The sequence below is a fragment of the Eupeodes corollae genome, chromosome 1 (assembly GCF_945859685.1).
Source record: "Eupeodes corollae chromosome 1, idEupCoro1.1, whole genome shotgun sequence".
Lineage (NCBI taxonomy): Eukaryota > Metazoa > Arthropoda > Insecta > Diptera > Syrphidae > Eupeodes > Eupeodes corollae.
In genome coordinates, this window is record NC_079147.1 from 75529506 (window position 1) to 75551348 (window position 21843).

Sequence of the window (21843 nt, forward strand, 5' to 3'; positions counted from 1 at the left end):
GTGGATTATGTCACGAAAGTCTTGAAGATGGATGATAATCGACTACCTAAAATAGTAGCTCTTGAAGTCATAAGGACAAAGACAAGTTGGTGCGCTGATTGGTTGGAACTTGCTTCAGAATGTGGGATAGTCTTAAACCTGTGCAGTGAAGAATTAGAAACTTCGCTTTATCAACTCATTGCTGCAGTGGACTTAAAACATCGTGATAAATATATAAATGAGGCAACAGGATCTATCTACAGACAACTATATAGCCAATTGAATCATAACCTGGAGGAGAAAAATTATTTTAGGGATGACAATAGTACAGCCGAGATTTCAATGATGGTAAAACTGCGGAGCGAACTTATGCCACTGAACTACATACCTCATAGAGATGATTTACCCATTGTGTGCTCTTTGTGCAACTTAGGTGAAAGAGAAGATAATTTTCACTTTATGGGTAAATGTCCGATCTTAAGAGAAATCAGAAGGGATGTATTCGGAAGTGACATGTTGACACAAAGCCAAATTATACAACTGCTTAACAATATGGATATACAAAAATTATACAAATACTGCAGGCTAGCTCTTCTCTACAGAAACAAAATCATAAATGAAAGCTTCTAAGATAAACTAATTTTTTTTTTTTTATAAATATATTTTGCAAAAATACATACGAATTATTGCTCAAAAACAAATTTTCATATTATGTGAAATTTTCATGTTTTGTCAACTAGGCAGACGGCAAAATGCCATGCTTTTATGTTTTTGTAAATTAGGAATTTAATCATTGAAAAAATAATAAAACCAATCTAAATCTAAAAAAAAAAAATCCGTATCCGGTATATTTGCTAATCAGAACAGCAATTCAGATACAAGCAAAGTTTAGCAAACAAAAACGTTACCTAATAGTCGTAAAATTTGGCATAATGATTTGACATAAGTTATTAAATCATGAACAAAAGATTTGACAGATGTCACAAAAAACAAAATGGCTGTTATGGGACGCTTAAATCTACACATCATCATTAAAAAAAGCTATTCACAGAGTCTTAAAATTGCTCTAAATTACAATATCTGTAATATTAGACCTGGCTTAAAGGTTAGGTTAAAGTGGATGTTGGTAGGGAAGTTCAACACACTTAGACCAAAGTATGGTCCATGGATCAGTTGATAAGCTTAACTCGTCGAACCAACTGGAGCTCCGAATAAAGCGTAGGAGACAAATAATGTCAGAACTTTTTAGATCGCTGGTATCGTTGAAGTGGTAGTCTCCAACGTGGATTCTACGTCTTTGTGATAAGGCAGGGCATGTGCACAGAAGATGAGAGATTGTCTCCTCCTCCTCCTCGTCCATGCCACTCCTACAAAAATCATTTGCAGGGGCCCAAGTCGAATAGCATGCCTTCCTATTAAGCAGTACCCAGTCAGGACACCTATAACGTAGCTAATGTGCAATCTACTCAGAGAGATTAATTGTTTTGAGCGCCTGGTGCTAAGATTAGCCCAAATTAGTTTTGTCGCTAAACAGGTGGTGGTGTTATTCCACCTAAAGTTTGTTTTCTCTATGGTTATCTTGCTTTAGCATGAGTTTACATGTAGCTAAGGGGATACCTATGCTAGCATTGTGAGTCAGCAGAGGTGAAGTTGTTCCACTTTATGCAAGTTCGTCAGATTTGCAATTTTCTGGAATGTCTCTATGGCCCGGCACCCAGAAAAGGTGATTGTCGAACTGTGTAGCCATCTCCGTAAGAGATGATCGACAATTTAGGGCTGTTAGTGAGTTAGTGGAGACAGTGTCTAGGGATTTTAACGCAGCTTGGCTTGATATAACGTTTTCTCTAAGCCAGGATTTGAGCTTGAAACACGCTGCAATGATCAGGTAGACGAAAGGAGTTAAGTTTAGTCTATCTGAATATACGCCTCCACCAACCCCATCCTCCGTTTTTGATCCGTTTGTAACCTGGCTTAAAACAGAATTAAAAACTCAACATAGTTCACTGTGAGGACCTACTGCACTTGCTAAACCAGATATACGTTAAGGCAATATCCTCGTTCGAAGTATGAAATATTAAAACAAAACTACGTATGCGTAGGTGTCCATGTGGTGAGGGCTTTGTGTTAGGAGTTAGAAAGTTTTCAAAATCCGGTAATTGTGTCTTAAAATTTAATTTGAACTTGGGACTTATGACATATGAGATTATTTTCTACTTATTTTTCTTTTAAATTCGATGGTTTGTACTCCAATTGGATTTATTTCAACCTACTACAACAAACAACCCCCCCCCTCCAGCGAGCGTCTATGAACCATTTTTTGCAAGGTCTTTCAATGAAAAACAAAATATACTTTTTCCCAGAAATAGTTTACTTCTAATTAATAATATTAAACAATCATTTCCAAGGTAGACCATTTTCTCAGCATCTTGGTAGCAGCACAATTGACAATACCCTACTGTTAAGGCCTTCTTTTTAAAACAATCCCTCCTTACCGTAATGGACAATGTCGAATTTTCTATTTGCCACTAAAACCTAGAAGAAAAATGTATAGCTGCCGCCATTGAATCAGAATCGAATCAAAAAGAAGAGGATTTTAGGTCGGTATGGCAGTTTGAATAACACAAACCGGAAATTTAAAAAAGACTTCATTTCTGATTTTCAGTCATAATTTTAAAGAACTTGCAAATACCTAACAGACTATAAAGTACACCGGAAAATATACAATATCTAGTCCAGTTATAGATTGAGATACAGAGTTCCATTTTTTTAATTAAGATCTCCTATCAATTTCACTCGAAGGTTCACTTCAGAATCACAAAAACAACTTTTACTCATTCCTTTGCCTTTGAACTCTGGGTCATCAATCATTTTCTACATACTCGTATGTACTCTATTCGTACTTGTACTCATATAATTTATATGTATGTACATCTACGTGATTTGAACATCAAGATTCAAGACTAAAATAAAATACAAATTGAATGCCCTTCATTCATAGAAAAATATTTATAAATTAATAAACAATGTGCGGGGATATGAAGAACTAACTAACTCATCGTCGTCGTTGTCATATCAGAAAGAAAGAGATAAAAAATTGCAAATATACAAAGTTAGAGTGGAACTACACTACAAAAAGTCACAACAGAGAAATAGAAAGAAAAACAAGCTTCTCTCTATACAGAGAATTCAATAGCCATCCACAAGGTTCTTCCTGTATCTCATATCTCTTCACTTCACACACAGTTTACACTTTGTTCTTCTTGTTCTTGTTGCTTTAGTAGTTTCGTACGTCAAACTACAACAACAATGAGACTTGGGATATTTCGATATTTGCCTCGCTCGCGTTTAAAAGAAAAATAAAACAACGTAACGCAACACAACATAACCTCGCAATGTAAATTACTTTAGGGGATTATCTCGCTCTCTATTTACACACGCAGTTACACAGATACGTTACAGGGTTTTTTAGTTTTCATGTAGTGTAGAGGGCGCCTTGGATTAAACTTTTGAATGTATTTGCACGTTCATTTACAGTCGTGGTCATATAATTAAGCCATTCAAAATTGAATATTGATTGGAAAATTGTTATATTTTGAATACTTAGATTTATCAGGTAATTTAATTTGGTGCTATTTATAGTTTATATATTTTTACATATAATTTATTATAATAATTTATTTTGTTTTTATTTATTTATTTAATTATATTAAACCGTAGTTTTTAAAGAAATTTGTTCAGATTTTAGATGAATTTAAGAGGACACATATTAAAACCATTTACTAGTATAATAAAGATCTTTGATATGACATTTATTTACTACGTTTTTAAATCACGTTTTACAGTTTTTGGAGCAAATGCTTCCTTGGAAATCCTTTTTGTCATAAAACTTTCGTACATATTTTTAACACTGAATCGACTTCTGCTGTATATTTTGAGATCCAATGGTCTTTGAAATTAAGATTTGTTGCTGTCCAACTTACAAAACAATTTCTTTTATAAAGGATTAAGCTATCTTAAATTTGAATCCCGCCTTAAATATTTTTGAACCACATCAATTTTTGAAAATATGAATCTAAGAATGTTTAAGCCAATCAAAACCGATGTTTTCGAGGTACTTAACAATAAATTACATATCTTTATCTTCTAGATGTTCGTTCAAATCATTTTAGTATCTTACTTAGTTTCTGGAAATAATCTTTAGTTAAGAATCCTTTTTTGACTATATAAAGTTTTGAGAAACTTTCAAGTCAAATACGTTTTGGGAGTACATTTTGTAAATAAAATAAATTAGGTGGCGCAACAGTCTTTTAAGAACTATAGCCTAGTTACTTACTCCTTGATATGATTCGCAAGCATTTCTGTGTGGGAGTCATTTTAAGGATGTAAGGACCCTACAGTTTTATGCCGAATCCGAGCGACAAATTTGATAAATCACTTTTCATGACAAGAATCACTGTTGAATGATTTGTTAATTCTTCAAAAAAGGCATTACCCGGGGCAAAAGTTTCCTCTGGTTGGAGTGAATCATTGTATTTCAATTTCAAGATATGCCATATTTCCAATTCTTTGACGTTTTAGGTAAAAAGGATTTGGGTCAGAAACTGGTCACACAGACTCAATGTACAAAAGGCATTAATATCAAAATAAACATGAATTTTTGTGCCTTATATTGTCTAAAGACTAAGTAAGTATGGTATTTAACAGTTGTTCTAGACTCCAGTTGTTAGTATTAAGAGACACAAAAAGTCCGTTACACGAAATCAAAAGCCTAAAATACATTTTTTGACTTAAGACCTTTTTTCTTAACGTGAAAGGCTTGTCTATGGGGTTTTAGTCATGACTTTCAGCAGGCCATTCCAAAACGTTTAAAGAATTGAAAACAAATTTAGATTTGACTATAAGTCATAATTTTTTTGAAGATAACGGTAAATCGTCGACAAAATTGACGTTTAAATGTCATTTTTGTTATCACTGATTTCTTTTGGAGGTTCTTAACAGGTTAGAAGAAATTGGTAAATTTCGTACATACTTTAGTCAAGGGCAACTGACGCCGACCACGTTGAACTCAGATTCGTTACTTCAGACGATCAAGTTCCAAAAACATGTAATTTTATGAAGGTGTTTTCGCTTCAAAAGTATGTCTTTTGTTAGGGTTTTTAATTTTGACACTTCTAGTAAAGAGTCCATTTAGACTCTTATTCTTTATCGTATACGATGATCGATTCTTACTTTACCTTGCAAAAAAACTAGGAATAGGATTACTTAAAGAAAACATTTTGGAGTTTTTGGTAGCATTGCCAAATGATTTTTCTGTAACAGATAGAGTTGGGGTTTTATTTTTGATAATCTAAGTGAAATATTATTTGTTTTTTTTTTTCTATTTGAAAGCCGCGTATGAACATATCTGAAGGGAAGAGCAGAGCTTTACAGAGCAGTGTCTAGTATTGGCATTTCTGTCAAACTTGTTCGTTTGTACAGTATGAGATAAAAAATTCATGCTTTTATATAAAGGTCGGAAAAGATATCACCGATTCGTTGTCAAATAAAGTTTTAGACAAGACGGAAAGAAGAAAAAGGAAAGAACTGTGCAAAACTCAGCACTAGAAGTACTATCTTTTAAAGGTCCAACTAATTACTTGGATACGCTGATGGTTTTGACATAATTGGAAGATCAAAGCGTGATGTCAGTGGAGCGTTTTTGAGCATTGCGATGGAAGCGGAGAAGATGAGTTTAGTGGTCAATGAGGGCAATACCAAATATATGCTGTCATTAAAAAAGAACTATGAACGAGGACATCTTAGACAAAACGTCACCTTGGACAGCTATAACTTTGAGGTAGTTAGTCTTTGGACTTAGAAGGTGAGTGAGTTGTAAAGTCTCCTCTCGAGCATCTAAACTCACCACCTAAAGTACGCCCATCATCACGGTTCTTATTGTAATGGGAGCAGATCCCAAGCAACTATCTTAAATGTCAAAACGTCAACTATCCACCAACGCGTGTTAGGCGGCAAATGAGAAGCAGCCTCTTCTTCTTTTAACCTCAACGAGCATAGCACTCTTTTTTGTATTAAATATTTATTAAGTAATTTATAAAAAAAATCAAACCATAAATAACGCGTTTGATTTACACTCATTTATGACCCTGTCAAAGAAAGATAAGACCGTCTAAGGATCTTCGGAAGAAAATTTTTTCAGGTGAGTTTTGGTCCCATCTGCATAAATAGAGAGTGGAGGAGAAGATGCAATGAAAAGATATGATGGCTGTACAGCGACACTGACTTGGTTAAAAGAATTAAAGTTCACCGACTTAGATAGCTGGTTCATGTAGAGCGAATGAACATCAACGCTCCAGCCCGGAAGGTCTTCGAATATAGTTCCGATGGACGGTTCAGTAGAGCAAGATCACGATTTAGGTGGCGCACGCAGGTAGGTGGCAGAGGACCTCAACTAACTTGGAAACAGCTACCTATGGACACAGCTGGCTAAAGTCGCAAGTTAATTGAAGAGCAGGTCTGTCCCGGACTGAAGCGCCGTCTTAAGTGAGTAATTACTTTGTTCAGTTAAAATATTATAAAAAATAAACAAGCAGCCAATTAAAAAATTTTTGAATGGCGATGGCCTTCGAAATAAATGTCTTGCTGTCCAACTTACAACAACATTTTTTTAAAGGATTAAGATATCTTAAATTCGAATCTAGCCTTATACATTTTTGAATCACATCAATTTTTCAAAATATGCATCTTTAGGAATGTTTAAGACAACCAAAAACGGTGTTTTCCGAGGCACAGCATAGTTCTTAACAATAAATTACATATCTTTATCTTCTAGATGTTCGTTCAAATCTTTTTAATATCTTACTTAGTTTCTGGCAATAATCTTTAGTTATGAATCTTCTAGATGAAGTCTTGAGAAACTTTGTAGTAAATGGTTTTATGGCTTTGAAAAAAAAATAACCTTTTGGGAGTACATTTTTATATAAAACAGTCCGTTGAGAACTAGAGCCTAGTAACTTACTCCTTGAAATGACTCGCAACCATTTTCTGTTTAGAAATCATTTTAAGGATGGAGAGAACCTACAGTTTTATGTCGAATCCGAACGACAAATTTTATAAAACACTTTTTATGACAAGAAATACTCTTCAATGAAATTGTCCGTGGCACAGACAGGGATTGAACACAAGATCTCGAAATTAGCAGTCGTACGGATTAACCATCACGCCACGGGTACTATTTAACTATTTTCTTAACTTTTAAAAAAGAAAAAAACCTTTTACATACCGTTTTTATAGCTCTTCAACAGGTTTCAAAAACTTGATGTTTCAAAAACAAATATTACTTTCAAAGCGTTTTGTCTTTTTCTGTTAAGAGTCATTTTAGCATAAATAGTCAAGAGTTCCTTGAAGAATTATGTAAGGCAGGTTAAATCCTAAAATGTATGCTGATTTTTTGAAATAATGTACGATATACTTTAAGCCTTTGTTCCCAAGGGGTGTAAATTGAAGTTTTTAAAATTCATTTGATTTTTCCATAAAATCGTTGCGAATATATCGAACAAATATAAACTTTTTGGTTTCACTAAGAAACCACTAGGAATCAAAAGGTTAAACTAATTATTGAAGATATGGACTATAGAATTGGAAAACCTCACGAATTTTATTGACAAAAAAACTACTTTATCAAAAAAACTTTTAATTTTTATATTTCAAAACCTAACATGATCAGAGTGTTTTGTAGTCGAAAGAAAACCTTGTCCACCAGTGTAATCAAATAAGCTGAATTCAATTAAATTGCTTTGTTATTTGTCAACTTGAATCACGACCGTATCATAAATAACTGCAAACAATTCGATAACATATAAACTGAACATTCTTCTTTGATTGATATGTGATTGTTTAATTAAATAAAAGTTATTAATGGTCTTTAAAGAAAATAAATCTGATCAAAATATTTGTAAACAAATGTTTTTTTTTTCAATTTTGTTGCTTAATTTTATGACCACCACTGTATTTGTATGCAGGTAGGGGGAATTAAACGGCACATGTGCTTGGCTGCCTCATTTTACTATTATTTCTCACTCTCTGCTATAAAAGCTTTTTTCTGTTTTGCATGGTCGACTTTTTCTCACTTATACTCTCTCACATAACATCACATCACTGTATAGAAACACAACACACATACACACATCTAGATATTTACACTCGTTGTTTAGAATGTGTGTGTTGAAGTTGACAGAAAATGTGTTTGACCTCAAACAAACTGAAAGATACTCTAGAAACCCCCCTGAAACATCACCTCACGTCTTCTTTTGCACCCACCGATATTATTTTTTGATTTTTCTTTTTGTTCACAATCAAATCGAAATCGATTTTGGAAATTATTTTGATTTACAAGAAATTAATTTACATGATTAACAGAATAAAACTGAATTTAAGAAAAATTCACGTAGGTACTTTTATTATTTGTTTTTATTTATTTTTTATTGTTGTTTGATTAAGGTCGCGCTTTGATAGCTTAGTAACACGAGAAAACTAAGCGTTTAAAGCGAACCACTACTCTCTTCGCACAGCAGCTGACGACTGAAGAGCTTTTTTTTCGTTTTATGCTTTGACTTGGTTCTTGGTGTTCTTCATGTTCATGAATTTTTTTCTTTGGTTTTGTTTTAATTTTTCTTCCTTCCAGCAGCAGAAGTAGAAAGAATATAAAGATATGAAGAAAGAGAGAACAAAAAAGCACATGATACGAGTATATTTTGTTTTTGTTCTGAAAGATTAACGCAAAGGCAATACACAAAATAAAAATAACAACAAGAATTTGATGGTTAAGGAAAAGACAACTTTTCAATTATGTGGCCGACTTGAAATTGTGATGTTGCCAGAATTTGAAAATAAAAACAAAGAAATAGATAAAATATTTTACATTAAAATTTTATAGAAGAAGATTGTTCTTGATTTTTGAAAAAAAAAGTTTTTCTAAGAAATTGCGAAAAACCCAAATCGATAAAAGCACCGATGTTTCATCATTCAGACAACTTAACAATTTTTCAAAATTGCGATTTTTTTAAAAATAGGAGAAAATTTCAAAGAAAAATATAAAGGCCAAAAAATTCGCAACTAAAATTACCTCCATCTTTATATCATTCAAAAACTTAAACAAATCATGTTGATTTTTTCCAAAATTTAATACATTATGTATTTACTTCTAAATAGACCACAAGAGAATAAAGTTTTCATAACGGTACATTTAATTATGACATGTATATATAGGTAAGTAGGACAGTTAACCCAATTATTTGTTAGTCAAAACGAAAGCAACTTTTTATTGCTATCTCTCTTTTTTGTATTTAATAGAGAAAAGTTAGTCCGTTAACCACAAAATCTATTGCTCATATTAAAGGTGTCGGCAGACGAGTGCAGTTCAATATTTTTATTTGGTGTTATTCAGTTCACGGGAAAGTCAATCAGTGTTCTTAGCTAACTTTTGTAAAATGTCCGGAAACAAATACTCTAACGAAATAAAAGCAAAAAATATAAAAGAATGGAAAAGTGGAAAAAGTATTCCATTCCAAAATCATATTTATATAAATTCAAAAAGTCATTCCAAACGGTTCATCGAGGTGGCAGACCAGGAAAAACAACAACGAGAGAATAACTTCAATTAAAAAAGACCCTTTATATCATCGAGAGGAATGCGAACCCAACTCGACCTGAACGTAAGCCCGAGAACAATTCGAAGACGAGATGTTGATGATGGACTTAAATCTATTTAAGCTGTAACATCCTTATTTCAACCAATAAAAAAAGATGGCGGGATTGAAATTTGCTCATGTCCACATCAACTGGACCGTTAGAAAATGAAGGAACGTACTCTTTTCGGAAGAGTCCAAATTAAATATGAAGAATTCCGATGGTTTCTGTTGTGTTTGCAGACCAGCCAAAGAATCACTAAATCTATGTTCTACGTAGAAATGATTTTCAGGGCATGGACTGAGACCGATTCACCGAATAGAAGGTACAATTGATCGCTTTATGAACCCTGACATTTTACAAAATGTAATGGTGCCACACGGTGAGGATCAGCTGCCTCTTAAAATGGATATTTCGGTAGGACAACGACCTAAACTACACGTCAAATACGGTTAAAGACGTGGTTTCAAGAAATCGGATTGTTGTGTTACAATGGCCAGCACACTCTCCAGATCTCAGCCCCTTAGAAAATCTATGGGAAATTGTGGATCGACGTAAGGATTAATTGTAAAAATAGAAACGATCTGTTTGATAAAATTAAATTGGCTTGGGAAAGTATCTTAAACAGCATTATAAGCAATTTAATCGACTCCAGGCCTAGAAGATGTTCTGAAATTATTTAAAAAAGGGTCAAATACTAGCAATATTTTCGTAAGACTAAAAAATATATGTATTTTTTTGAAACTTGCTTTTGTTGTTCTTTATATTTTCCATTAGAAACTGTAAATATGTATTTATTTAAATTTAAAAAAAAATAATTAAATTTTAATTTTTTAGAACGATGCTGTCTTGACAATTTGAACTTTAAAATCTAACTAAGTGCAGTTTGGTGTTGAGTTCAAGTGAATGCAAGGACTTCAAAAGAATGGAAAGACAAGGACTTCAAGTAAGTGCAAAGACTTCTAGTAAATGTACAAAATCCATGAAGTCTCAAATCATTGAAATCAATTGATTGCACTAAAATGATTTGAAACACAATTTCGCTTTAACGCAGTTTTTTAATAAGCTAGTTAAATTGACTTCCACATCCTCTGGGCAAGATCCCATATCTGAGCTACGCAGTTATGATAAAAAGATCTCGAGATATATCCACATCCCGCGACCCAATGTAGTGAGCGAGTATAACAAACACATAGGTGTCTTTGTCCTTATCGACAGTATTATGGGTATTTACAAGATACGACTAAGGAGCAAACTTTGGCAGATGCGACTGTTTTATCACTACTTGGACCTTACGATGGCCAACTCCTCATGGCTGCTCTACAAAAGGGTGAGCAAAGATAAAAATCTTCCTCACAAGGCTTTCATGGCATTCGCAGATTTTCGATAAGAAGTTGCTAAGACTCTGCGCAAGATGGGCTCAAAACCCGGTTTGACCATACCCAGATCTATAGAAAGTGATATCTAGCAAAAAAAAAAGGAACCTGCCCAACACGTGCCACCACAAGCAGTTCGCCAAGATCAAGGCGTTTATTAGCCTCAATGGGCCGAAAAGATTCAAGTTTCCAAAATGTTTTGGAATTATTTTAGGAATTTTCATCTTTCTTAAGTTGTTTTCTGTCTTACTCAAAATATCGTTACACTCCCTCTTTTTTAAAATTATTCTAAAAAATATATACAATTTTCTTATTTGTTAACCTATCTAATTCTGAAGTTCTTGAGTTATAAAAATTTTTAAGGTTGCAACATTTGAATTTTGTTGCAAAAATGTTCACTTAGGCGTATACGTACTTTTTATTAATTCACTTGCAAATTAAAGTAATTCTAATAGCTCCGATTTGTCTAATTGATTTTTTTTTTTTTTTTTTGAAGTTAAGGTTTTTTTTTCAAATAACAATATTAAGATGTGCGGAAAGGATTTTCAGCACATTTCTTACAAGTGTTGTTTTAAAGCACTTTAAAAAAAATTAATAAACAAAAAATGATACGACTTTTATAATTTTTATATACAACAAAAAAAAAAGGCAGGTCTTGATATACTGTTAGCTGTTATTTTGAATTTGTTATTTCACTTGTCGAAAAATACAATATGTAAAAAATACTAATAAATTAGTTTAAGCTTCAATGTATGCTTTTTGGAATTTTTTAAATGAGAACTAAGCTTACTACACTACCGGTCAAAAGTTTGAGACCACCTTCAAAGGATTGCTTTATTTGTACCTCGCGCTTGGGTTTATGAATGAATATAGGATTTTTTTACCTGCATTGTTAACTTAGACCATTCATAAAAGGTGCAAGTTAAAACACCAGTTATTAATCCTTTTCTGTAAATTATGAGGAATTTTGTTAAAAAAGGTAAAAAAAAACGGTATTGGGTTTTTGGCATCTATTTGGATTTCCTATAGTTTTTATTTTTTATGACTTTAATATTACAGGGTAAAAAATGTAAAATTTGAATACCTACATGTTCAGAATTTTGTATATAATGCTCGGTTTGATCAAATTTAAATTTATTTGAGACTGTGATCTTCTCCAGTAAACAAAGTGCGCATTATGGGAAAAGTTAAGGAATTAACTATTGAAACTCGGTCTGCGATTATGACCCTTATTGAAGAAGACTATTCGCAAAGAGAAATCGCCACAAAACTGAAGATATCCAAAGGAGCAGTTCACAGGACCATACAGCGTTACTCTAGTACCGGCGGTTTTAAGGATAAACCGAGGTCAGGACGACCTAGAGTTACGACGAAAACCGGAGATCTGCATATCATCACCATAAGCATGCGTTCTAGGAAGAAAACAGCACCAGAAATACGCGCCGAGATCAATGTAATCCGGGAAGAACCATTATCTGTACCTATCAACGATACAACGAAGGCTAAGGCATGCTGGACTTTTTGGGCGCGTTGCAGTGCGGAAACCACTTCTACGTCCCCAAAACAAGATCAAACGGTTGGAATGGGTCAAAACCCATAAGGATTGGACAGATGAAGACTTCAACGGAGTCTTATGGAGCGATGAGTCCAAGTTTGAGATATTTGGCTCAAATCGCAGAGTGTACGTCAGGCGCAGTGCTGACGTGAAGATTCTACCAGACTGTTTGGTCCCAACTATAAAGCACGGAGGCGGATCAGTAATGGAGTGGGGATGTTTTTCCTTCGATGGAGTAGGAGATCTAACACGAGTGATCGGAAGAATTGATAAGGAAGTCTATAAAACGATATTGGAAGACCCAGTTTTGGTAACTGGACTCCGATTAATCGGTGAAGGTTTTATATTCCAGCAAGACAATGACCCGAAACACACTTCAAAACTTTGCCGGCGATACCTGAAACAAAAAGAAGATGAGGAAATTGTAAAAGTAATGGTATGGCCACCGCAGTCTCCAGATATTAACCTCATTGAGCTCTTGACGGAAATGTCCGGAATCACCACATAACATCAAAATCAGCTCTTTGGGAAACTCTACAAAATTGCTGAAATAATGTTCCACAAGAAAAAATACAAAACCTTGTAAGAAGATTGCCCAGAATTGTAAAAAAATATTGAATTTAAAGGAGGGTTTTTTGATGAAAACTCAATTTAGAACTTTTATTGGTTTTTTAAATAAATAATTTATGTTTATTTTTTTCTATAATTTACATAAAGACATGCTCTTCACTTTTTTCACGTATTAAATTTTTTCCTAAAACTTCAGTTTAGGGGTTAAAACTCGATATTTCTCAAATTTCAGAGGTGGTCTCAAACTTTTGACCGGTAGTGTATGTTAAGTGTTAAGTGAAGATTCAAAAAACTAAAGGGATCAACGTTTAATTAAAATCAAGGAAAAGAAAGGAGTGCAATAACTTATTTTTATTTGATTTTACAAAGAAAACAACGAAAAACGTCAAATTTAAATTTTGTTATACTTGAACGGTCAATACGGCCCTAAGACTTTTATGATCCTGTATTGGTAAACAAAAATTGTGGTAATTTTGTTAAAAACAAAGATATAATTGTCTGGCAATAACATCACTGCTCTGGCAACAATCCTACCCATCAGCAATAAGATTGCATCGAAGAATAAACAACATAAGAGTACAAACATAACTAAATTACCAACAACATGATGATGATGTTGAAAATAACGAGAGCACATAATGAGGCCATAAGAAACGCGTTCTCCATCCAACTAAACTACATATAGTTATATATCTAAGCATCAACATCAACTCAACTTGATCCTTTTACAACAAAAACAACAACAAACACAAGTTTTATGCTTCTGATGCTTCTGCTGCTGCTACAGCTCTTAACCAATTTTTAGAGACACTGATGCTGGTTTGAGGTAAGTATACTTAAAAAGTACTAGTTTCTATTTCCTGCAGCAAAACAAAGTTAAAGAAAAAAAAAGCTTTCAGTATCTTGGCAGTAGTTTTCTTTGAATGCAGCACCCTTTTGCCAAATTTGGTAAGACAACTTTAAGTCTGGTCATTGATGGCATGGCCGGGCCGTTGATGGTTGATGCTACAGTTGGCTAACTGACTTGCAATAAGTTGGCATGAATATTGACAACTCTTATGTGCTGTGTGGAGGTATGCCACATTAACAGCAGTGTAGTTAATTTCAGGTAATGCTGACATAGCAAAAATTGGTCGATTGGTAGAAGTTTGTGGTTTGGCAAATGCTGACATATTTATTGCAACATTTTGCCAATTCGATCCAATTAAACAACGATCAATAGATGGACTTTTAAATGGTGTAGTTTATTTAAATGGATAATGCAAAAATCCGAAAATTATAATGAAGAAATGAAAAATTTATAATAAATGTTTACAGACGATTTAGAGGTTTTTCCAATATAACAGTCATTTTTCGTTTTAGAAAGTAAAGCTAAAAAAAACAAATATCTAAATACAATTTGTATGAAATGGTCAATTCAAAATGGTCGCCTTGAAGAATGCGAATGTGTGACCACTTTTTCTCATGATCTTTATTCGCCAGAATTCGTGTATTGTTCAATTCCTTCCAACGCCGAAACATGGACAAAATAATTCAAATCATAAGGAATACTGGTATTTTGTTATTCCTTCTGGTTATTGGTGATGTCCTTCATGCAGCAATTACCGAACAAGCACGAGGAATTCGATGGAATATGAACAGGTTTTTTCAACAGGGACGCTACAAAAGTAGAGCCTTATTTCTTGCCGCTCTTTTGACATTTCTCTTCAATAAGGTTTGACTTTTTATGATGGAAAGATATACGAGCCACCGAAATTCGGAGTCAGTGGCCGCAACGTTAAGAGCGCTACGCCCAATTTATGCGGTCGTCATAATCGTGCTAGCAGATCAACAATTGAGCGTCTAGTGGAAAAATTTGAATCCACAGGAACAATACAAAATGATACCGTACCAGTGAAAGAAAGAAGTGGCTGTATTGTCAAGAATATTGCTGCCGCTGAGGCTTCAGTTGCAGAGAGCCCAAATGTGTCTCTCACACAGCGTTCTCAAGCGGTGGTCATGGGCATCTCTGTGACGTGGTTGTTGCGAATATTGCGAACATCCTTACAAGATTAAATTGACGCCAGAACGGAACCCAGTTGACCATCAGAAACGTAGTGAATTGAATGTTCGTGAATTGGTCTGAGCAACAACTTGAAAGATTTTCAACTAAAAATCAAGTGTCACGTTCTGCACGATGGTAGGTTGTCAATGATTTTGAAATCCGAAGCGGAGTCACACAGGGCTGTATTCTGTCGCCAATATTGTTTTGGTTGGTGATAAGCGATGTACAGCGCTAAGCTCTGTCAGGTAGCGGAGGGATCCAATGGACTTTGACGTCCTATTTAAAGCACTTCGATTACGCAAATGATGTTTGTTTACTGTCTCATAGGATCCTGGATCTCCATCAAATGACTGTAAGTGTGGAGAAAGAAGCAGAAGTTGAGAGGCTGAAAATTTTTTCCGTCAAAACAAAAATGATCAGCCTCGGAACCCGACAATCCTCTCAAATAAATATTATTTTGCAACCGGTGGAAAGAGTGGAGAGCTTTCAATACCTTGGAAGTATCGTTTCCATCGTAGGCGGAACCGAACAAGACGTCATCTGCCGCATCGACTGTCAAAAATTTGGAGGAAAAACTTTATCAGCTTAAGAACAAAGCTACGACTGTTTCGCGCAAATGTCGAATCTGTGCTTCATCTGTGCAGTACATGGAAGGTACCTTCGGCCATTACAAGAAAACTGCCGACCTTCGTGATGTCTTCGTAACATCCTAAGAATTTTCTGGCCAAACCGTATATCAAATGAGGTCCTTCATAGAAGGACAGGTCAGGAACCTATAGACTCTATTATACGAAGGTGTAAGTGGCAATGGATTGGAGATACGCTTCGAAAAGGAAACTAGTGCATTGCAGGCCAGGCAATGCAGTGGAATCCGCTCACACAAGAAGGAAGAAGAGCTGGACGACCGAGAAGCACTTGGCGCAGGACAATCGAGGCTGAATCGGCGTCATTGGGCAAGAGTGGGAGGAGCTGAAACACATCTCCGGAAACCGTACACTATGGCGCGTAGGCGTAGCAGAGGCACTATGCCCCTTAGGGGATTTCCAACGGACTTAACAGGTCTAAGGACTTAAGTAAGTAAGTATCGAACAATCACCTTCAGCGATGAGGCTCGGGGCTACGTCAAATCTGTGGTCTATGCCAACAAGCTAACGACGATTGATGAACGAATTTGAAATTGCAGCAGTATCAGCCGATGAAAATCGTCGAAAATTGGGTTTAGCGTCTGGACTTCTGCAAGCTTGCCCGTAGATGTCATGCAAAAGAAATCGAGTTCCATACCTAATGAATTGAACGTACTTTCACAGGAATAAAGAATTTCATTGATATCCAAAACGGTTTTTGTTTTATTTCAAAAACTTTTGAAGTGCTCTTATTGAAAAACCCGATATTTCTTCCTAAAACATCTTTAAATCGTTGACAACATTTTTTCTTTCACAATATTTTGTTTCTAGACCGGATAATTAGCATTCTGGAAACTGAAGAGAACAAATTTAGGCTGAGTTTCAACTAGACACGATGCTAGGCTTGTCAGAGGTTCTCTTAGACAATAACCTTAGAATAATCAGATAGGATTGCGTTCCCTGTCCCTAGCAACAAACAAGAAAGAAATCGGTCGGCCTAAGCCCTGTCCGTAATACACTTAGAAGAAATGGATGGCGGAATAAACAGGGCGAAATTCAATTTTTGCTTCGGTATTTCGGGACTGTAAAAAATAAATAAATTGGGTGGCGAAATAGTCCGTTGATAACTAGGCCTAATGACTTACAACTCTTAACCATTCCCGTGTGCGAGTACTGTTGTTTGAGATGAGAAGGGAATTACAGCTTTAAGCCGAATCCGAACGGAAAATTTGAGAAAGCACTTTTCATGACAAGAATTACTCTTGGAGAATTTGTCAATTTCTGGTAAGAGGCAGTACCGGTGAAAAAACTTTAGATGGCATAGGCAGAGATCAAACCCAAGACATTTGGCATAACAGTCCAACGCACTTACCATCATGCCACGGGTACTACGAGGCGGTCCTATACTTGAGGAATTAACTTTTGTCGGAAATTCTTTTTTCTAGGTGTACACAAGATTGGAACATAAACTCAGTAAAGGTTGAAGACCTACGCGTGTTGAAATTTCACCTTCATAAATGAAATCTTGCGTGAAAAGTCACAGCTTTCCACTTATATCCTCGGCACCAGCATCGGCGGGTGTTATGTTTTAATGTCTCATGTTCAGGTTGATAGTAAAAAAGTTGTTACAATGCCAAGCTGCAACTGATTCGCTCTAAAGTAGAGTCCGCAGAACTTTATGGGTTAGGTACATGAAGACTTACCGCACATGTAAGAAGCAAATACATATCTCCGTAAAATCCTTACGATATCCTCACCGAGTAAGATCTCCAACTAAGAACTCTATTGGAAAACTTGTAAAATTCTTATCCACTTGTAACTTCTATCACGAGACAGGCACTGGAGTGAGGCCCGTTTACTCAAAATGACAGAAGTCCTATTTACCGATGACTAACAGAAAAATCGAGAAGATAGATTCAAAGATTGGAAAAAGTTAAAATGAGAACTCTTCGGTAACATAAAGCGGCCCATAGACACCACACTTGTGCCGGTGTGCAGTAATATGTGCTGTGTGTGGGCTGGAGGAGACACTGATTTTCGGTGTTAGACACGGAGCGAGTAAAATGAAAAGTTTTTAATTTTTGGGTGTCGATGTCTTGATCGGTGTGTGATGTATATGGGAATGCCCGCGCACTATTCAATTGCATCTGAATAGTTGTTGAGTGCCTTGCGTCGCAAGTTGTTTAAATAAAAGCTTCAAGCTTTAACGTCACTCATTCTGATCCTTCTTCTTTGAGATCTATTTCACAATTAATGTGTTTACGATTTGGTGTGTCGTGTGTGGCGAAATGTCACACCTGGGAGTGTCAGTACACTGGTGTGCACACAAGTGTGCTTTCTATGGTCAGCTTTAAAATTGCGTGAAGAGATATTTAACGATTTGCGCCTCACGGCTTAGGGCTTAGGGCCAACGTACACTTTTACTATATAGCTGTAATATTTTCGTCTAAGCGTGCATTACAATCATGCTCAGGCCTTACGATATCTGTTATCAGATATCACTCTCTAAAAATTTCTGAACAATTTTACTGACCGAAATCATCGCGCAAAAGATGGCTTCATTAGAATCATCACTTTTGAAGCAAGTGTTGATCGATTGCTGGGTCGCTCAGCAATCAATTATCGTAAATATAAAACATCAACTTTATTATGACACTTCAAATGACAGATATCAAATGTCAGCGCGACTTCAAACGTCAAACCACGAAATGGATGACCATACATAATTTTTCTAATTTTCACAAATAATACCAAATTGTATTGATAAGTTTATATATTATAAGAAAGCCCAATTTCAACAATATATGTATTGCATTTTTTTATAATTAGCCCAAAACTGAGCAACTTTTTATAAATGAGCTACTTTAAGGCTGTGCTTGAACTCGTATTTGTCAAATCAGATTTATATATTGTAATATCATCTCAATCAACTCTCGAAATGTTCTTATTGCATTTTTTTATTATTAGCCCAAAAACTGAGCTACTTTTTCTTAATGAGCTACTTTAAGGCTGTGCTTAAACTCGTATCTGTCAAATCAGATTTATATATTTTAATATCATCTCAATCCACTCTCGAAATGTTCTAATTGCATTTTTTTATTATTAGCCCAAAAACTGAGCTACTATAAGGCTGTGCTTGAACTCGCATCTGTCAAATCAGATTTATATATTGTAATATCGTCTCAATCCACTCTCGAAATGTTCTTATTGGATTTTTTTTTATTATTAGCCCAAAAACTGAGCTACTTTTTATAAATGAGCTACTTTAAGGCTGTGCTTGAACTCGTATCTGTCAAATCAGATTTATATATTGTAATATCATCTCAATCCACTCTCGAAATGTTTTTATTGCATTATTTTATTATTAGACCAAAAACTGAGCTAGTTTTTATTAATGAGCTACTTTAAGGCTGTGCTTAAACTCGTATCTGTCAAATCAGATTTATATATTTTAATATCATCTCAATCCTCTCTCGAAACAACAATTAACAACAGTCTCGAAGAGATGAGAAATAAATATATTGCAATCGCAAGCGATGCAAAGAACATAGTTCAAGAATTTCGTATGCAAGTCTGATGTTCGCTTCTACATACAACGATATGAAGTATTCAAACGCTAGGAAAAATGTAGCCTAGAATTATTAGCACTTTTTGTGTGTAGTTCATATATAACAATGAAACCGAAGGTGTATCTATCTATCTATCTGGTTGTCTATCACCATCCACATTCGCTGTCGCCGCCGCCATTCGCCGCCGTGCCAATATCCCCTATATGCATGATGACTACATTCATACCTTTTACACCTCACTCCTCGAATTATTGTCTGACTCAAGTCGGCCAGTCGCAGTCGCAGTTGCAGCCGTAGTCGCAGTAATATGTTCAATGAATCCGTAAGATACACGTTGGCGTCATAGGTATAAACGTACAGTACATATTATTGCCTATGTATACTTTAGAGTGTACATATGTGTAACCAACAGAAGCATGGCAAACGCACGCGTATTTTGCGAACGACTCAACTGAAAACTGCACTGAACTAAACTGAATGACGTTCGGGTTTATCTGTCTGTATGTCAGCCTCCTTTTTCGTTTGCTGTCAGATTGCTTTTAATATTTTTCGTCTGCCTCTTTTTTATTTTGCAATACGTTTTTTTGCCTGTAATTTTATTTTCAATATTTTTTTAGTTTTTCCTTCTTTTTTTTGCACAAGTCTTGTTTCGTGGTGAAGTTTCTGTTTTTGGTTTGTTTATCTTTAGGAATTGGATTTGTGAGCTTGCAGGAGGCTCGTGTGCCACTTGAGCTTCTATGTACAATTTTGACATTTCTATATGCATGCTTGATTTGTACCTCTACCTACAACCAGTTCATCCAACTCTCTAAAAACTCCAATAAAGTGGGTTAAAGTAATTAACTAATTGAGTAGTTTTCATTTTAATCATCGTCATTATTTATTGACCCTAAATATAATAACGATGATTACGATTTTTGTTTGAATCATTATTCAGTTTCGCACTCCCTTCTCACGTATGAATTCTGGTGTGACCATATGTTTATTTCCATGAACCAATAAGGTAGAAGAAGCAACGAATTCATAGAAGCAGCGAATTCAGAGAACCAGCAAACTGGTAGTAGCAGCGAGTTTATAGAATCGTCTCGTATAGAGGAAGCGTTTTGGTATAACCAGCGAGCTCGTAGAAATAACGAGCATAAAACAGGAATTTTTAGAAGCATCAATCTACTATCATTAACGAATTCGTAGAAGCAGCGCGCTCTTAGAAGAAGGGAATTCTTAGAAGCAACTAGTTACAGGCAGTAGCAAGCTCGATGATAAAATCGTTACCCGTTATAGGAGCCAGCAGAAAGAGTAAACTTGCCGCTGGAAAAGCTGAAAAAAAATGAACTCATAAGATTAGCTAGTTGGTAGAAGCAGCGATTTCAAAGAACCAGGAAGCTCGTAAAAACAGCCAACTCATAGAATCGTTTGCCATAGAAATCGTCTCCCATAGAAAAAGCTAGTTTGTATAACTAACAAGTCGTTAAAACAACGAGCAACTTGAAGCAGTGAAGAAGAAAGAAACAACGAGTAAAACAGGAATTCATACCATCCATCTAGTAACAGTATCGAGTTCGTAGAAGCAGCAGGCTCATAGAAAAGAGAATTTTTAGAAGCAATAAGTTCTTATAAGCAGCGAGTTCCTGGCAGTAGCAGGCTCGTTGATAAAATCGTTGCCCGTTATAGAAGCAAGCAGAAGGAGTATGCTTGCAGAAACTTGTACAAGCTGGAAGTAAAAACAACAAACTTATAAGATTAGCGAGTTTGTAGGAGCAGCGACTTCAAAGAACCAGAAAGCTCGTTAAAAAAGACCAATCATAGAATCGTAAAAACAGACCACTCATAGAAACGTTTCCCAAAGAAAAAGATAGTTTATATAACCAACAAGCTCGTTGAAACAACGAGCAACTTGAAGCAGTGAAGAAGAAAGAAACAAGGAATAAAACAGGAATTCATACCATCAATCTAATAACATTAGCGAGTTCGTAGAAACAGCAAGCTCTTAGAAAAAGGGAATTCTTAAAAGCAATAAATTTCTATAAACAGCGAATTACTGGCAGTAACAAGCTCGTTGATAAAATAGTTGCTCGTTATAGGTGCAAGCAGAAATAGTGAGCTAGCAGAAGCAATTTATTCGTAAAAGCGGGAAGCGTAAACAGCAAGCTCGTAAAATCAGCGAGTAGGGAGAGGTAGTGAGCTCGTAGAAGCAGAGAGCTCAATGAAACAGCGAGCTAATTGATAAACTCATTGCTTGTTAAGAGCAGTAGTAAGGATTGAAGCAGAAAAAACTAGCTTTTAAAATTAGCAAGTTAGCAAGTTGCTAGGATCAGCGTCTTCATCGAACCAGCAAACACTTAAAAACAGCGAACTCATAAAATCGTTTCATATAGCAAAAGTTAGTTCTTATAACCAGCAAGCTCGTTCAAACAACGAGCAACGTGAACTAGTGAAGAATACA

The 21843-nt window shown here is 35.2% G+C and overlaps 2 protein-coding genes across 5 annotated transcripts in view; one reads left to right on the top strand and one right to left on the bottom strand.

Annotated features, from left to right (window-relative positions):
* The window catches only part of LOC129953797 (protein roadkill), a 448090-nt gene that overhangs the window by 336642 nt on the left and 89605 nt on the right, over positions 1 to 21843 (bottom strand). Inside the window, exon 1 of one of the 4 annotated variants that reach the window (XM_056067260.1) lies at positions 8296 to 8542. The exons of 2 other annotated variants lie outside the window; for them this stretch is intronic. The gene's annotated coding sequence lies outside the window, so the exon portion shown is untranslated. Of the gene's footprint in view, positions 1 to 8272; positions 8543 to 21843 lie in introns of those variants that run through there. One more of the 4 variants, XM_056067261.1, reaches the window with a different exon arrangement.
* LOC129953804 (uncharacterized) lies at positions 12143 to 12658 on the top strand. Its single transcript, XM_056067268.1, has one exon. It carries the CDS (start codon positions 12217 to 12219, stop codon positions 12637 to 12639), a length of 423 nt encoding a protein of 140 aa, XP_055923243.1. The 5' UTR covers positions 12143 to 12216; the 3' UTR covers positions 12640 to 12658.